The 14800-nt window shown below is 39.3% G+C and overlaps 1 protein-coding gene across 1 annotated transcript; it reads right to left on the bottom strand.

Annotated features, from left to right (window-relative positions):
- Nucleotides 1-3056: 3056 nt before the first annotated feature.
- LOC308378256 (patched domain-containing protein 3-like) lies at nt 3057-11282 on the bottom strand (the record flags this gene model as incomplete). Its single annotated transcript, XM_080855117.1, has 5 exons — nt 3057-3111; nt 6998-8642; nt 8757-8902; nt 9165-9292; nt 10581-11282. The coding sequence occupies 5 exons, from the start codon at nt 11280-11282 to the stop codon at nt 3057-3059; spliced, it is 2676 nt and encodes an 891-aa protein (XP_080711243.1).
- Between the last annotated feature and the right edge of the window lie 3518 nt (nt 11283-14800).

Raw genomic sequence — 14800 nt, forward strand, 5'->3', positions numbered from 1 at the left:
GAAAGCATGAGATGATCTGAACGACAAAACCTTTACTGCACTTGTTTTCAGCTGTACAATAAAAGTTGCATACATAAAATGACTCATTTTACAAACACAGCGTGGGTTGACAGTTTACCATAGCAAGACGATAAAAAAAAAAGCTGAAGCATCAGCAATAACATAATGAGGAAATGATAAAGGTCAAATGTTTGGAGGATTATGTGGGAAATGCAATATGCAAATCTGAACACACATAGCTACATAAACATAGCACAAAAAGTAAGGAAATTTGTGTCTGGTAGATCATTTATTTGTTGTAACAATGCTTCTTGGCAATTAATCTTATACCGTCGGAAAGCCTGTTAAAGGCACCCAGTGCAACTTTATGTAAACATTCAATGAAAAATAAACGCTCAATTTCTAGTGTTTTTTACACATAGTAAGTTTCAATAACGCCATACCATTACATATCGTCATTCAAGGAGCAAAGATGAGACGTCGTTGTGTGGTGAGAACTGATAGAAAATCGTAAGCAACAACAATCGCCGGTGAGGAGAGGCCATTTTTCCATTGACTGGAATCCTGCTGTATTTATTGTAGGTTACAAAAAAAAAAAAAATGGCGGCGATTGTTGTTGTTATCGATTTTCTATCAGTTATCAACCCATGACGACGTCTCATCTTTGCTCCTTGAATGTCGATATGTAATGGTATGGAGTTATTGAAACTTACTACGCGTAAAAAAGACTAGAAATTGAATGTTTATTTTTAAGCCTCGAAAGTTGCACTGGGTGCCTTTAACGGTCTACGGTCGATATCCCTTGTCCGGGATATATATATTTACTATATATATATACTATTCTGAAGTGGCTCTGAGCCCTGATCAAAATCATATTGAACATCTGTGGATGGAGCTGAAACATGCAGTCTGGAGATGGCACCCTTCAAACCTGAGACAGTTGGAGCAGTTTGCTCACAAGGAGTGGGCCAAAATAACTGTTGACAGGTGCAGAAGTCTCATTGAGAGTTACAGAAATCGATTGATTGCAGTGATTGCCTCGAAAGGTTGTGCAACAAAATATTAAGTTAAGGGTACCATCATTTTTGTCCAGGCAGGTTTCATTAGTTTTATTTTTTTAATTATTCTTTTGAACAACAATTCAAAAGCAATGTCTGATTTTGATATGTTAATTTTCAGTTCATTTTTAATTATTATTACCTTTGTCAGCTTCAAGTTATTTCAGTGACCATTGTGCGTTTTTCTTTCTTTAACGGAAGGGTACCAACAATTTTGTCCACGTCTGTATATATGTAGAAGATTAAAGGTTTCTGAGGTTGTTCTTTTTATGACTCCACACTACAACTGGGGTGCACAAGCTTGTTTTGGACATCAGGAGAGTAAACTAAATTGGAGGGGGCGGGGGGGCTGAGAGAATAGCATGAGCACTGGAGATGTAGAGTGGATAAAAAAACTAAGAATTAAAGAGAAAGAGATGGGGCATGAGACTTATACAGATTTTAGGCTCTGTGTGGAGTTGAAATTGAAAGCTATTGTGTACTGTGTACACATTTATATGTTTGCATATTGCACATGGGTGTATGTATCTTTGTTTATCCATTACCTCGGACTCCGGAGTTGTGGATAAGTATAATTTTATTCAACAATATCAACAAGCTTTTGGGGCTCACTCACAACGTGGCTGATGAGAGCGAAGCATTGTCCTACCCCATCATAGAAGACAAGAAAGAGCCTGGGCCCACTTTCAGACTGCAGCAGACGAGAGAGAAGCAAAGTTAAACACATCACACAACGTTTATATAGGTTGAAGTTAGAGTTTCTGTGATGCCAAAGCATTATGTCAGCAAAGATAACCACATGGTAGGTTTCCCCATGTCCAAGGTCATCTTGCTATGCTTTTTGCAACATAATGCATTAGCAAGGACTACTTGTTCTTCTTATCAGCCCTTGCTTACGCACATACAGAGTTTGAAACGTCAGCACTTAAGAATAAAAGAGTGTTTCAGTTCACTAAGACATATGATTAACACACATACAGTACTTGATTAAAATCAGAATTTCATATTTCTCTATCACTTGCTTTGCTTGAGAAGCCACTGCTGCTTGTCTAGTTTCCTCTTGGTGCTTGTGAACAAAGCTCTCCAGTAATGTACCCCTACCCATTTCCAACTACCACCTAGCCCAGACTCCCCTCTTCCACTGCCCAATGATACTGTACCCCTATGCTGTAATGCGCCTTGTGCACGTTGAACCACTTCTCCTGGATTCCACCTCATCTATTTTTTTACCATTGGAGCAGTGTTCTTGACTACTTAATCCTTAGACTGTGAAAAACTCATCTCCAGACTGTTCTAAGCTCAATTAAACTCCTCCATCAAGCTGGTCATTCAAAGCTACATATAGACAATGGGGAAGCCCAATCCATTTCCTAGCTACCTTATTCATGGTTTTCTCAAATCCCAGGCCCTTTATCTCTGTTAGCTGGCTATGCATATGCTTTTATATTTACAACGTTCATTATGTGATTTGCTGGATACACTTTATATACTGGAGAGTAAATCTACATCTCGTAGTGGTGAATCCAAATTGAGCTTGACTACCTTTAACTTGGATTTCAGCCTCAGTACACAACACCAGAAACAATGCGATGGTCTAAACGATAAAACCTTTAGTGCATTTGCTTTTGGCGGTACAATGAAAGATGCATACATAAAAATACTCATTTTACAAGCACAGTGTGGGTTGACAGTTTAACATAGCAAGATGACACAAACATGCTGAATCATCAGCAATAACATAATGAGGAAATGATAAAGGTCAAATGTTTGAAAGAGCATGTGTGAAATGCAATAAGCAAATCTGAACACACATAGAGACATACAAAGAAAGAAAAAAAAGCCAAAATGAATCATCTGAGTTATTCACTGGAAAAGATGACAAATTCCTTATGTTGTTGGTTGGGGATCCTCTGACTGTCACATGTAGTTCTCATGGCTAGAAGCCTAACCAATATAACAAATGCCGGACCATAGAAACAGCAACAACGCATTACTATCTTAAGTCAGCCTCAACACCCGCCGCATGTTGTACCCGGGATGCATAAAGGCCCTCCTTCACAGGACAACAGGCAGGGCTAAATACAACATGAGAGCCCAACCCTAGAACCTGAGCAGCAGGATAAAACAACAACAAAGCTGCCTTCATGAGCATTTTGACTGGGGTTTTCAAGCAGGCACCTTCCTTCATCAGTATTTCGTTAAATTATGCCCACGACACCTCCAGAAGGCTCCACAGAGGTGTCTGGTGTCCCAGACCCACCCCCCTCCATACTCATGATGAGTGAGAATACATGCCACTATCAGACTCAACAACAGATACACCTCAGTCTTTGACTCGCTTTTTCAGCAGCCTCAGACAACTCTTTTAAAGCTCCTTTGAGTAACAGTCTTCGAGAACTGGAATCCAACACAAGTGTTGTGGTTGATTTAGCTACAAAGCCGCTAACACTGATCTCCACTGATCTTGTGTGCACCTGCAAACCTCGTTCCCTCCCGTTACCAGTAACGGAAACTTAAGCTTCTTCCTTTCAAATTCTTCCTCAGTCGCATCTTACTCAATAACTCAATGAACACTCAGAATACAACACCATGTCTGGTCTAATAGTCACAACATTTTGAAACTTGAAGTTGTCTACTGACATCAGCCAGTAAACTGCGTTGTGCCCCTTTTGCCAGTCTTTGTCAACTTTCCTCTTTGCGCTCCTGAACAAAGCTACAATCTGCCTCCTCTCCAGAAATGTACCCTCACCCATTTCCAACCCCCATCTATCCCAGACTCTGCAACTCCACTGCCAAATGATATCCCTATGCTGTAATGCACCTTCTGTATGTTGAACCGCTTCTCGCGGATTCCACTTCCTCCCTGGTGACAAACTCGTCTCCAGGCTGGTCTGAACACATTTGAACTCCTCAATTAAGCTGGTCATTGGTAACTCTATATTCCATTTCCATTCAAAGTTACAGTACTTAGACAGTGTGGCACCCTAAACCATTTCCTAACTGCCTTTTTCACGATTCTCTCAAATGTCTCTATCTCTGAAATAGCAACTTAATTCACAATCACAATCAAAGGCCCACCTTAAGCATGGCAAAAGCCCAAACTGCAATCACCCCAATATCTGTTTACCAGGCAAGGTCTTATCAATAGTATTGATTGCCTTAACAATGATTTCTCTTAGTTCTGAAACCTGTCCTCAGTCACTCAATGTGGAATTGTACCACAGGCTAAAACGCTTCACAGGTTTTTCTACAATAGGAAGAATATCCATCAATACAAAACCTTTTTTCCACCAGTTCTCATTTACTGATAGAAACACTTCCAAAATAGTGTCCAAAATATATCAATTTCAATAAGGCATGATACTCAACATTGTGGTTAATGTGGAACAGCCCATATGTGCCATTATCACTGACTGTCTTTCACAGGTCAGTTTGCCTTTCTGTTCCACCACATATGGAACACGTCCAGCCCCTCTATCTCTTAGCTGGCTATGCATATGCAGAAAACAAGGACTACGTGTTCTTTTTAGCAGCCCTTGCTTACTCACACACAGAAGTGACACTTTTAAGCACACAATTCACTCCTTCATCAAGCTGGTCATTCAAAGCTGCATAGCTTAGTCACCCCAAGCCATTTCCTAATTGCCTTATTCACGATTTTGCTCAAATCCCAGGCCCTTTATCTCTGTTAGCTGGCTTTCATAATGCAATTTACTGGACACACTGTATACTGGAGAGTAAATTAACATCACGTAGTGGTGAATCCAGATTTATCTTGACTTCCTTTAACTTGGATTTCAGCCTCAGTACACAACATCAGAAACCATGCGATGATCTGAATGACAAAACCTTTATTCCATTTGCTTTTGGCGGTACAATAAAAGATGCATACATACAATTTCTCATTTTACAAGCACAGTGTGGGTAGACAGTTTACCATAGCAAGATGACACAAACATGCTGAAGCATCAGCAATAACATAATGAGGAAATGATAAAGGTCAAATGTTTTAAAGAGCATGTGTGAAATGCAATAAGCAAATCTGAACACACATAGAGACATACAAAAAAAGAAAAAAAGCTAAAATGTATCATACTAGTTATTCACTAGAAAATATGACAAATTTCTAAAGTTGTTGGTTGGGGATCCTCTGACTGTCACATGTAGTATTCATGGCTACAAGTAGTCTTCGAGTGCATCAGCCCCAACCACCGACTTGCCTTTTCAGGAGCCTCAGACAACTCCTAATGCTCCTTTGGGTAAGCGTCTTCGAGAACCGGAATTCAACAGAAGTGTTGTGGTTGATTTATCTACAAAGCCTGTAACACCTATCTCCACTGATCTTGTGTGTTCTTGCCAACCTCGTCCCCTCCCGTTACCGAAACGCATACTTAAGCTTCTTCCTTTCAAATGCTTCCTCAGTCACATCTTACTCAATAACTCAATGAACTAAACAATGCAGTCACACTCAAAATACAATGATTTATTTTAGTTCTGAAACCTGTCCTGTCACTCAATGTGGAATCATACCACCTGCTAAAACTCTTCACATGTTTTTCTACAATCGGTAGAATCACTTTACCATCAATATCAATCCTCCTTCCCACCAGTTCTCCTTTACTGATAGAAACACTTCTACATTTGTATCCAAAATACCTTTCTGTTCCACCACACATTGAACTTGCCAGAGGCCCTTTATCTCCGTTAGCTGGCAATGTATATGCATTTATTTTAACAACGTTCATCATGTGATTTAACTGTATACATCAACATCACGTAGTGGTGAACCCAAATTTAGGTTGACCTTCTATGGAAAATGTGGAATAATATTCCAAACACACTAATTTGACCCCCAAAAAATGCCACATCCTGAGTATATGCTTGTATAAGCACAAAACAAATTTAAAAAATGCCCTCACACGCCTTCATGATGACCAATGATCCTGCTTCTCTACACAGGAACTAAAACATGGGGCACTCATCACATACGTGGGACTAATTCTTTAACCATAGCAAGGGTTAGAAACAGATAGTCATGGAGGCACCCCACCCTAAAAATTGTTTGAGGATTTTTTTGAAAACGGTTTGTGGGAATAGTTTTTTCAGTAATTACTGTTAATGGGGAAATTGAGATAATGCTGAATTTGGAATTATTTGCATATACGTAGTTTGGACAAAGGAGTGGGATTTTGGCCTCAGTGCACAACACCAGACACCATGTGATGAACTGAATGACAAATATTTTACTGCATTTGAAGCGGAACAATATAAAATGCATACATAAAAGGACTCATTTCACAAGCAGAGTGTGGGTTGATAGTTTACCAAGGCCAGGCGACACAAACATGCTGAAGCATCAGCAATAACATAATGAGGAAATGATAAAGGTCAAATGAGAGTATTTATGATCCATTGCTCTCACAAACAGAATGTTAGCTGACTATAAAATGATGCACTGTGTATAATCATTACTTGAATTTACACAAAGTTCCAGTTCCTTCCAGTATTTATGTAGTCAAGCCTTCAAATTATAAAGATACAAAAATATATTTGCACTGTATAAAAGTAACTATACTTAAGGACAGTCTTTAGGGTACAGAGAATTAATGTCAGCTGATTTCCCTGCAGAGTCAAGATGATTATTGGAGGAACCCAGTGACTGCCCACTGTTACCTATTTGATTATGCTGATTATGGTGGTTTAAAGTCTGTTTTGAATCATTGATAGCAGACATTTGAATGCTTGCAGGTTGACATGGCAGCCTTCTATTAGAGGAAGGGCTGTTAATTATTTGGGATTGCCCTTGCCTTTGCCCTAGGTGTTGTACAGTCATTGACTGGAGCCCAGGGGTAACAAGATGTGCCTGAGGCTTTTCATCTTCAACACCACTGCTAGTGCCAAAATATCTGTCTTCATTGTCATAATTTCTAGCGACATACGAATCATCAGGTGCAATCATCAGGTGTTGTATAGCGTTGCTTATAGTCATTGACTGGACCCCAGGGATATCAACATGTGTCTGAGACTTTTCATCTTCAACGCTTCTAACGCCACAAACTCCAAAGAATGTCAGAAACACTGGTATAAACACAAGGCCATGGACGGCCCCAAACAAGATGACTAGAAACATGATCTTAAAGAATGTTCTGAAGATGTAGCTCTTTGCTGCCGAGAGGACAACAACACCAGCAACAGTAGAGACAGCTCCTTGGATTATTGGATACCCAAGGTTGTAGAGAGCGTCTATTGCTTTTTCATTGGGTGTTTTTTCACTGCTTGACACAAAAGCATAGGAAATGTGTGCAGAGAAATCTACAGAAAAGCCAATGCAGATTACCAGGTTGATCATAGAGATGGAGTCTAGATTAACATCCCACAAAGCCATGAAACCAGCTACACCCACTATTATAGAGACAATGGCAAAGGTCACCCACAGAGAACAGACAGGATTTGGAATCAACAGAAGAGAAATAACAAGCATCACCGCAGTAGCTACTACAATATTTTGGACAGTATTATTCACAATGACTGCATACTGATCATAGTAAATGAAGGCAGGGTGGTAGACTAATAGATCAGCCGGATTGGACAGATCCATGATTTGCCCACAAGTGGAAGCTGTGTCTCTGAAAAAGTTCAACATGTTCTTTTCATCAATCGCAGTGGCGATGTTAATACTGGGGATGAACAATCGAGAGGCCAGTATTTTTCTATTATAAATAACAACATCCAGATAGAAACCTGACACAGCAAACAATTTGCTCAAGTTTGCCATGAATACACTTTTATCTGAAATATCTAAACCGGTAGAAGCTCCATATTGCTCATAAGAGTCAAGCCAAGATATAGTCATGTTTTTGGCAACCATGTCGGATGATTCAAATTCTTTCAGGCACTTGTTGAGGTTTTCACGGGCACTTTTCTCCCAATACTGGAAGTTTTCATCTTTAATGACTAACATGACAAAGGGGCCGTAAGATGAGAAATATCTGTCTTCATTGTCATAATAGCTAGCGACATAAGAGTCATCAGGTGCAAGATTTTTCAACTGTATGCCCTCTTCTAGTTGTAAACAGCCATAAATACTACCGGCCAGATACCCTGCATAAAGAAAAACCACAAACACCTTGGTCCATATATTAGTCAAGAATGGTCCATAATACTTTTTAAAGAAGAAATTGATGGGCATTTCCTTCTCTGCACCTGTTTCAGGATCATAAGCTCCACCGACTGAGCAGGCATTGCTCTTCTTGTATTCATCTGGAGTTTCAACCTTCATGCATGGCAGCCAGTGTGTGTTGCTTCTCTCTCTTCGTCCATTCAGTGCCAGACAGGCACCGAAGAACGTGATGTTGTAGATGTAGCAGAAGAGGATGGCTAATCCAGTGTACATGCAGAAGGACTGTACAGAGCGAAAAGGCGTCAAGAGACCAATGTAGAAGGCCAGGACATTAGTTAGAGTGGTGATGGTGATGGAGACAGCTGCCTCCATGTACGTCTCTGCCATGCGATCTTCCACCTTGTCATGAACCTTTGTCCTCTGCCAGCATGAGATCATGATGAACATGTCATCCACACCAATACCTGATGGTGTTTAAAAACATCATACAACTGTATTTATTAACGAATAATGCTATTTTAAATGGGAATTGCTTTACGTTGGGGAAAAAAATGAATATACGGAATTTGCAATCTTACCAAGAATGAGAAAAGGGGCACTGGCAACAGGCATTGAAAATGGCACCCCACAGAAGAGAAGCAATCCAAAACTGGTAAGCACAGCAAGACCTGCAGAGAGAACACCAGCCAAGGCCACCCACACTTTGTTTCTCACACAGTCCAACCTGAAAGAGAGAACCCAGTACACCGGCCAAGGGCCATGTCAGCATCTCTGAGATACACATAGCCTCCTCATGCCACCTAGCAGTCTAAAGTGTGATACATTTATAAACCAAACTAAAAAAAAACATTGGGATGAAGCCATCCTATCTACTCTATTAAGCTAACCGTCTCTAACAACTTGTAGGCCTAGATCTTATCATGGCACATTTTAATGGTGTGTGCATGGTGTATGTTTTTTCACATCAAACATGGCTGTAAACCTACCTGATACATAAAGCAATTGAAATGTTAATTGCCACAACGTAAGTAATGGAGAATAATGGAATCACTGTCTTTGAATTCCTCTCAAATTCTTCTTCTCTTGAAATTGAAGTGAAATGAGATACAGATATCTGAAATAAACAAAGTCGTTATGAATACCAACATGCTTGCAATTGACATGCTGATGATAGGCATACTTAAGGTCACTCACTGTGATAAATAACATAAAAGACATACTGACACCAGGGTAAAAAAAAAAAAACATGCGTTTTATTGAAAGTGACTAATTATGTTAAACAATCATTTAAATCTGAATATTTGCAAGATTTTTAATTCAAGTTTCAAACTAAACTGCATTCGCTTTTTTTCCTTTAATGCAGGGGGTAGGATTTAGCACAGGTGACATAACTCTGTTGGCCTACATCACCCATGTCTACTGAAGCTGTAAATATCTGGTTTTATTATCTATGGTAGTTAAAGGCACCCAGTGCAACATTATATAAACATTCAATGAAAAATAAACATTCAATTTCTAGTCTTTTTTACACGTAGTAAGTTTCAATAACTCCATACCATTACATATCGACATTCAAGGGGCAAAGATGAGACGTCGTTGCGTGGTGAGAACTGATAGAAAATCGTAAACAACAACAATCGCCGGTGGGGAGAGGCCCTTTTTCCATTGACTGGAATCCTGCTTTATTTATTGTGGGCACCAATAAATAAAGAAAATGGCGGCGATTGTTGTTGTTATCGATTTTCTATAAGTTCTCACCACACAACGACGTCTCATTTTTGCTCCTTGAATGTCGATATGTAATGGTATGGAGTTATTGAAACTTACTACGTGTAAAAAAAGACTAGACATTGAATGTTTATTTTTAAGCCTCAAAAGTTGCACTGGGTGCCTTTAAATGCCCTCCCCACAAACACAAACAATATCTTTAGAGCATTAATACTATGATTGCATTTACACCAGTTCCTAATACCTGGATTTGTGGTATGTTTATTGAAAACATTTCTGCATCCTTTCTTCATCTTAATAGGCAAAGTAATCTGATGCTTGTGTCTTAACATTGAAGCATCTGACTGGCTTGCTTCTGCCTAGCTTCTCTCTATGAAACTTAACCTAACGGGACTATCCTGAAGTGACCATCTTGCTCACTTTTATGTAATTTAGTAAATTCTATCAGAATGTATAACTTGGAAAAAGAGTTCTAAGTGACTTTTAAGGATTTCCCCCCTTTCAATCCATGTAAATAAATTCAAAAGGCTTACACTTATATCATAATCGAGAGAGATCAACAACAGACAGGAATCTATTTTGAATGTCTGCCCACAGATTCACACCCGTGTAACGCTAAATATGTTTAATGGAAACAGCTTACCTTTAATAGCACAAGGGAATGACGCACTTACCATGTCGTCTGGGATTTCTTTTGAAAATGTGTCTATAAAAGCCTGGAGCCATGCACCATTTTCGCTTCCGTCCATCTCAGTTTTGGCATCTTTTAAAAAGTAGAAAAGACGAACTGCCTCTGCACTTTGTATTGCGTTGCTGTTGGGTTTCAGTGTCACACCGCCAATTGTTGATCCTAGAAACATGCCTTGATGCAATGGGTAATCAATAGTAGTGGTGGCAGCGTTGGATACAATGTCTAAAACTGCATTTGAAGCGCACTTTCCGTTTGTAGTCGCACAGAGATCTGCATAGGTGCCTCTTTCTAATTCTGTCGTTATGCTTCGTACTTTGTGGTCCATATCGATTACTTTTTGAAACAGTTCTTTTGAGAGAAGGTCTTTGTTCGAATAACTAAACACGATCAACGACGCGTAAGTCCCTTCTGTGTATAGCCTCAACTGAGAAAATTCGTCACTGTGAGGAAAATAAGTTTTGACATATTCTCTCTCTTTCTTAGCCTGGCCGTTTGTTGGTGTGAACTGGTCTTCGATATCGTTTGCTTCTCTTTCATCGAGAAAGTAAAACCCCACTCCGAGACCCCCGGATAACACCAAAGGTAAAAGTAAAAACACCCACGGGTGTTTTCCCACGACAAGACCCAGTTTCTTAAATCCTTTTGATAAAGGCGCTTCGAAGCAGTTCGTGTTGCATGCAGGCATTTTGTAGCGTCTATATTTTCAACCTAGGCAACGTTCTGAGCTCCAATGCCAAACATTTGATTAACGGTATGGTTGAAACATTAACAGATTTTATGGCACTTCCTTACTGACTAAAAATATGTTATGGTTTCTGAAGAATAAGGTAGGCGTTTACTCATTCATGTGAAAACCAGCAACACATTCTGTAAGAAAAAAACATTGCGTTGCAGTTTATTTTAATTAAATGTAGCTCTCAAGGTGCAGTGATGTTGGCAACTAAGCCTAATCTTGTGACCAAATACCCTGCTAGTTCATATTGAGGCCTCTGTTGGCCTACATCACCCATTACTACTGGAGTTGTTACTGTTCAAATCAGAGTTATATACACTAAAACATCTTATTGGAACTGAGCCCTTTTTCATGTACTGACCCACATGGTAGAATGACTGAGTTCACTTGCTTTTTTGACCTCTATTATGGGCTCACAACTTCTCTCATAGAGTTCATGCTTTTCCATGATCTGTAGGCTAATCATCTTATTGTCGAAGTTGAAGTAATATGTGAAAGAGCAGCTTAGTCTTCAGTACAAGTTGGTGTTTCACAAAGATGTGCCCTGAGTGTGGGATATTAGTTAAAGAAGAGGTTTCTTGGGGTTTCTTCTTCTCAAGCAAACACAAAAATAATTCCTAATTTCCGTTCAAATTATAGTCTATATATATATTTAATAGGTCTACTCAATTTATTATAGCCTATTAACGAAGTTAGTAGTCAAAGCTATAGTGAAAAGGCAGGCTGTAAACCTAAAAACTGTGTTGGCTAAAATGCTAATTATCTGGGAAATATTCTCTTACTGCAGTCACGTTGTCATTGCTTGTGCCAAACCATTGTGAAATTCTTGTAACATTAAAACAGGAGACGACTTTCTCCTGTAGAAGACTGATGCTCGGAGCTCTGGTGGTATCCTCAGGTGAACGAAACTTTCAGAAGATCAATCGCTCGTGATTCCAGGATGCTTTATTTTCTTTGGTTGCTGGATCAAATCTTACCCTGATACAAAAGATACGTTTTTTTCTAATTAGCTATTGTGTAGCCCATTTTTTTATTTATTTTTGGCTGATAAGTGGCACCTCACGGTAGAACTCCAGGGATTCGTGGAGACGTGCTTGATTCCTCCATGGTGAGGGCAGCGCATCCAGGTCATGTTTGCGCGCTGCAGCACATTAAATAGCCTAGAGGCTTTTTTTCAGCGTGAGAAATACGATGTGTGGCGGGAGAGCGTGACTAAAGACCGAAATGAGTGACTGTCACGCTCAATGAGTGACTGACACGCTCAATGTGTGACACTTGAGAGCCCTGACATTATTTGATTGCACAGCAATCCAGTACAGATGATGTAGGCCTAGTACAGCTCCATAAAACCTGAACCAATTACCTACATATTAAAAATTAGTTTCAGAAAAAACAAATGCATTGCATGTACTGTACTGTACTAATCATTAGGTAATTTTGTTCAATAAGGAAATATGTTGTCTGCCGGGCAGTGTCCCTACCAATGCTGAGACCAAACCTACGCCCTTGGTGTATAGCCTTACTAAAGCATGCAAAGGAAGGGACATATGTTTCTGAAAATGCAAAATATATATATTTTAACACACTTCACATTCTCATGTGTCAGAAAGCAGAATTAAACCACTATATTGGGGGGAGGGTGTGGATATGAATACCTTCTCACTGAATAGCAAAGCTTGCGTAGTGATACTGTGTGACCAACTGTTCAACTGTTGACACCTTGTTTGTCTCCACATTATTGTGTCTTCATTAGAATGACAATGCATTATGATACAGACTCAGAAATCAGAATCAGAAAAACATGAAATTCACCTCTTCCCCTTTTGGCCTTCTTCTAAATACTAGTCAGTAGTCATCTTTGTTATGATACTAAGCAATATTATGGTTAGATGAAGAGATACACAAAAACAAGCGTAGAGAAAAAGAGGACATGGTTAAGGCAAGTAGTAGACTTTTACAAGCAGGCGGCTTGCAAGGGCTTCTGGCATTTTCAAAGTACACTCAGACATTCGTCTAATGACATGGACTTCAGTATCTTCATCCTTCTCACCAGCTTTCAAGATAAAATGGTTATTATGATATCTGCATTTTATGTGCAGTACAAAGCCTGTAACTAGTCTTTAACCTCAGATAATTTGCTTATCCTTGTGTGTTGTGGAATAGTCAGAATGAAATAATAATGTACTCATTGATTTAGGTTGGTAGGAGGGTATATCTTCCTTTCACAAATTCTGTCTAAATGTAAGGTGAAGCAAATAAACTACGGATGTGTTGAGTCTGCCAGTCCTGTAGTGTTCAACATCTCAGCACCACTGAACCATAGCATGGCAGTTGTTATCACACACACACAGTATCAAACAGTTTGTGTAATTTGTGAAATCTCCTGTCTTTTTACCATTCTAATCTTCAGTTGATGATGTGTCTTCCACGTCCACCACAAACACACCCCCTTCTCCAGAGTAAGTTGTAATTTTATAGCTTTACATAAGTTTAGTTTTTAACTGAACTCTAATGACTACCTCACTCCTGTCCAAAGAGTCAAATCATACCTGTAATGGTTTGTATAAAAGCATGAATTCCGAATCTGTCTTCTGTGAATGATCAAGTTTTTAAAGCATTTATTCTCAAAAGCATCTTCATGTATCAATACATTTCAGATTTCCCAGTTACAGAACAAACTGTCACACCAGCTACAATTAATCTGGGAACTGCAAGCTTGAAAGGATCCCATTTAGGGATATTTTATCACAATTTAGGACCTCTGGTCAATTCAGATTCTGATTATGTCATAACTATCTTTTGTTGGAATCACTGCTGATATTTGTGTTGTAGTAGTTTCAACCTGCCTCTCCTGTTGGGTCTCTTGGGGGTGTTGCTGCTAGTGGGGTCTGTGGAGTAGTAGCCCTGGTGAGGCTGAAAAAGCACAGTAAGTATATGAACCTCACACGGCTGACACTTAGCAGTGGTGTTTTTGGTGGATATGACACCTCATTTAATTTACACACAGACAGTTCTGAAGACATTGATGAGGCAACTGACACCAGTTAGAGAAGCACAGGAGCAGTGGTGAGTGTCAATGTGTCAATGTTTGGATTTGACACATGGCTTGATGCCACAAATAGAGAACAAGAAGTTCTCTCACTACTGAAGCAGAAGCTGGCAAATATCCTCATCTATGGTGATATGATATTTTGAAAAACACTAACACACACACACACACACACACACATATATACATATACAGTATGTGTGTGTGCGTGTAAATTGTTTATTTATTTTTCAGTAAAATTTCTAGTTAAACATATTATTGCATACACGACTCTGCTATTCTTTTGTATTATTACAACGAGCAAAAATATCTTCAGAAATATTTCAACTGCAACATTAGCAATGAGGTAGTCTCCATGTTAATTTGCATCAACTTTGCATCTCTCTCTCTCTCGTTCTCATTTTACCGCAATCCGTTGTAA

This window comes from Sprattus sprattus, assembly GCF_963457725.1.
Source record: "Sprattus sprattus genome assembly, chromosome: 17".
Taxonomy (NCBI): Eukaryota; Metazoa; Chordata; class Actinopteri; order Clupeiformes; family Clupeidae; genus Sprattus; species Sprattus sprattus.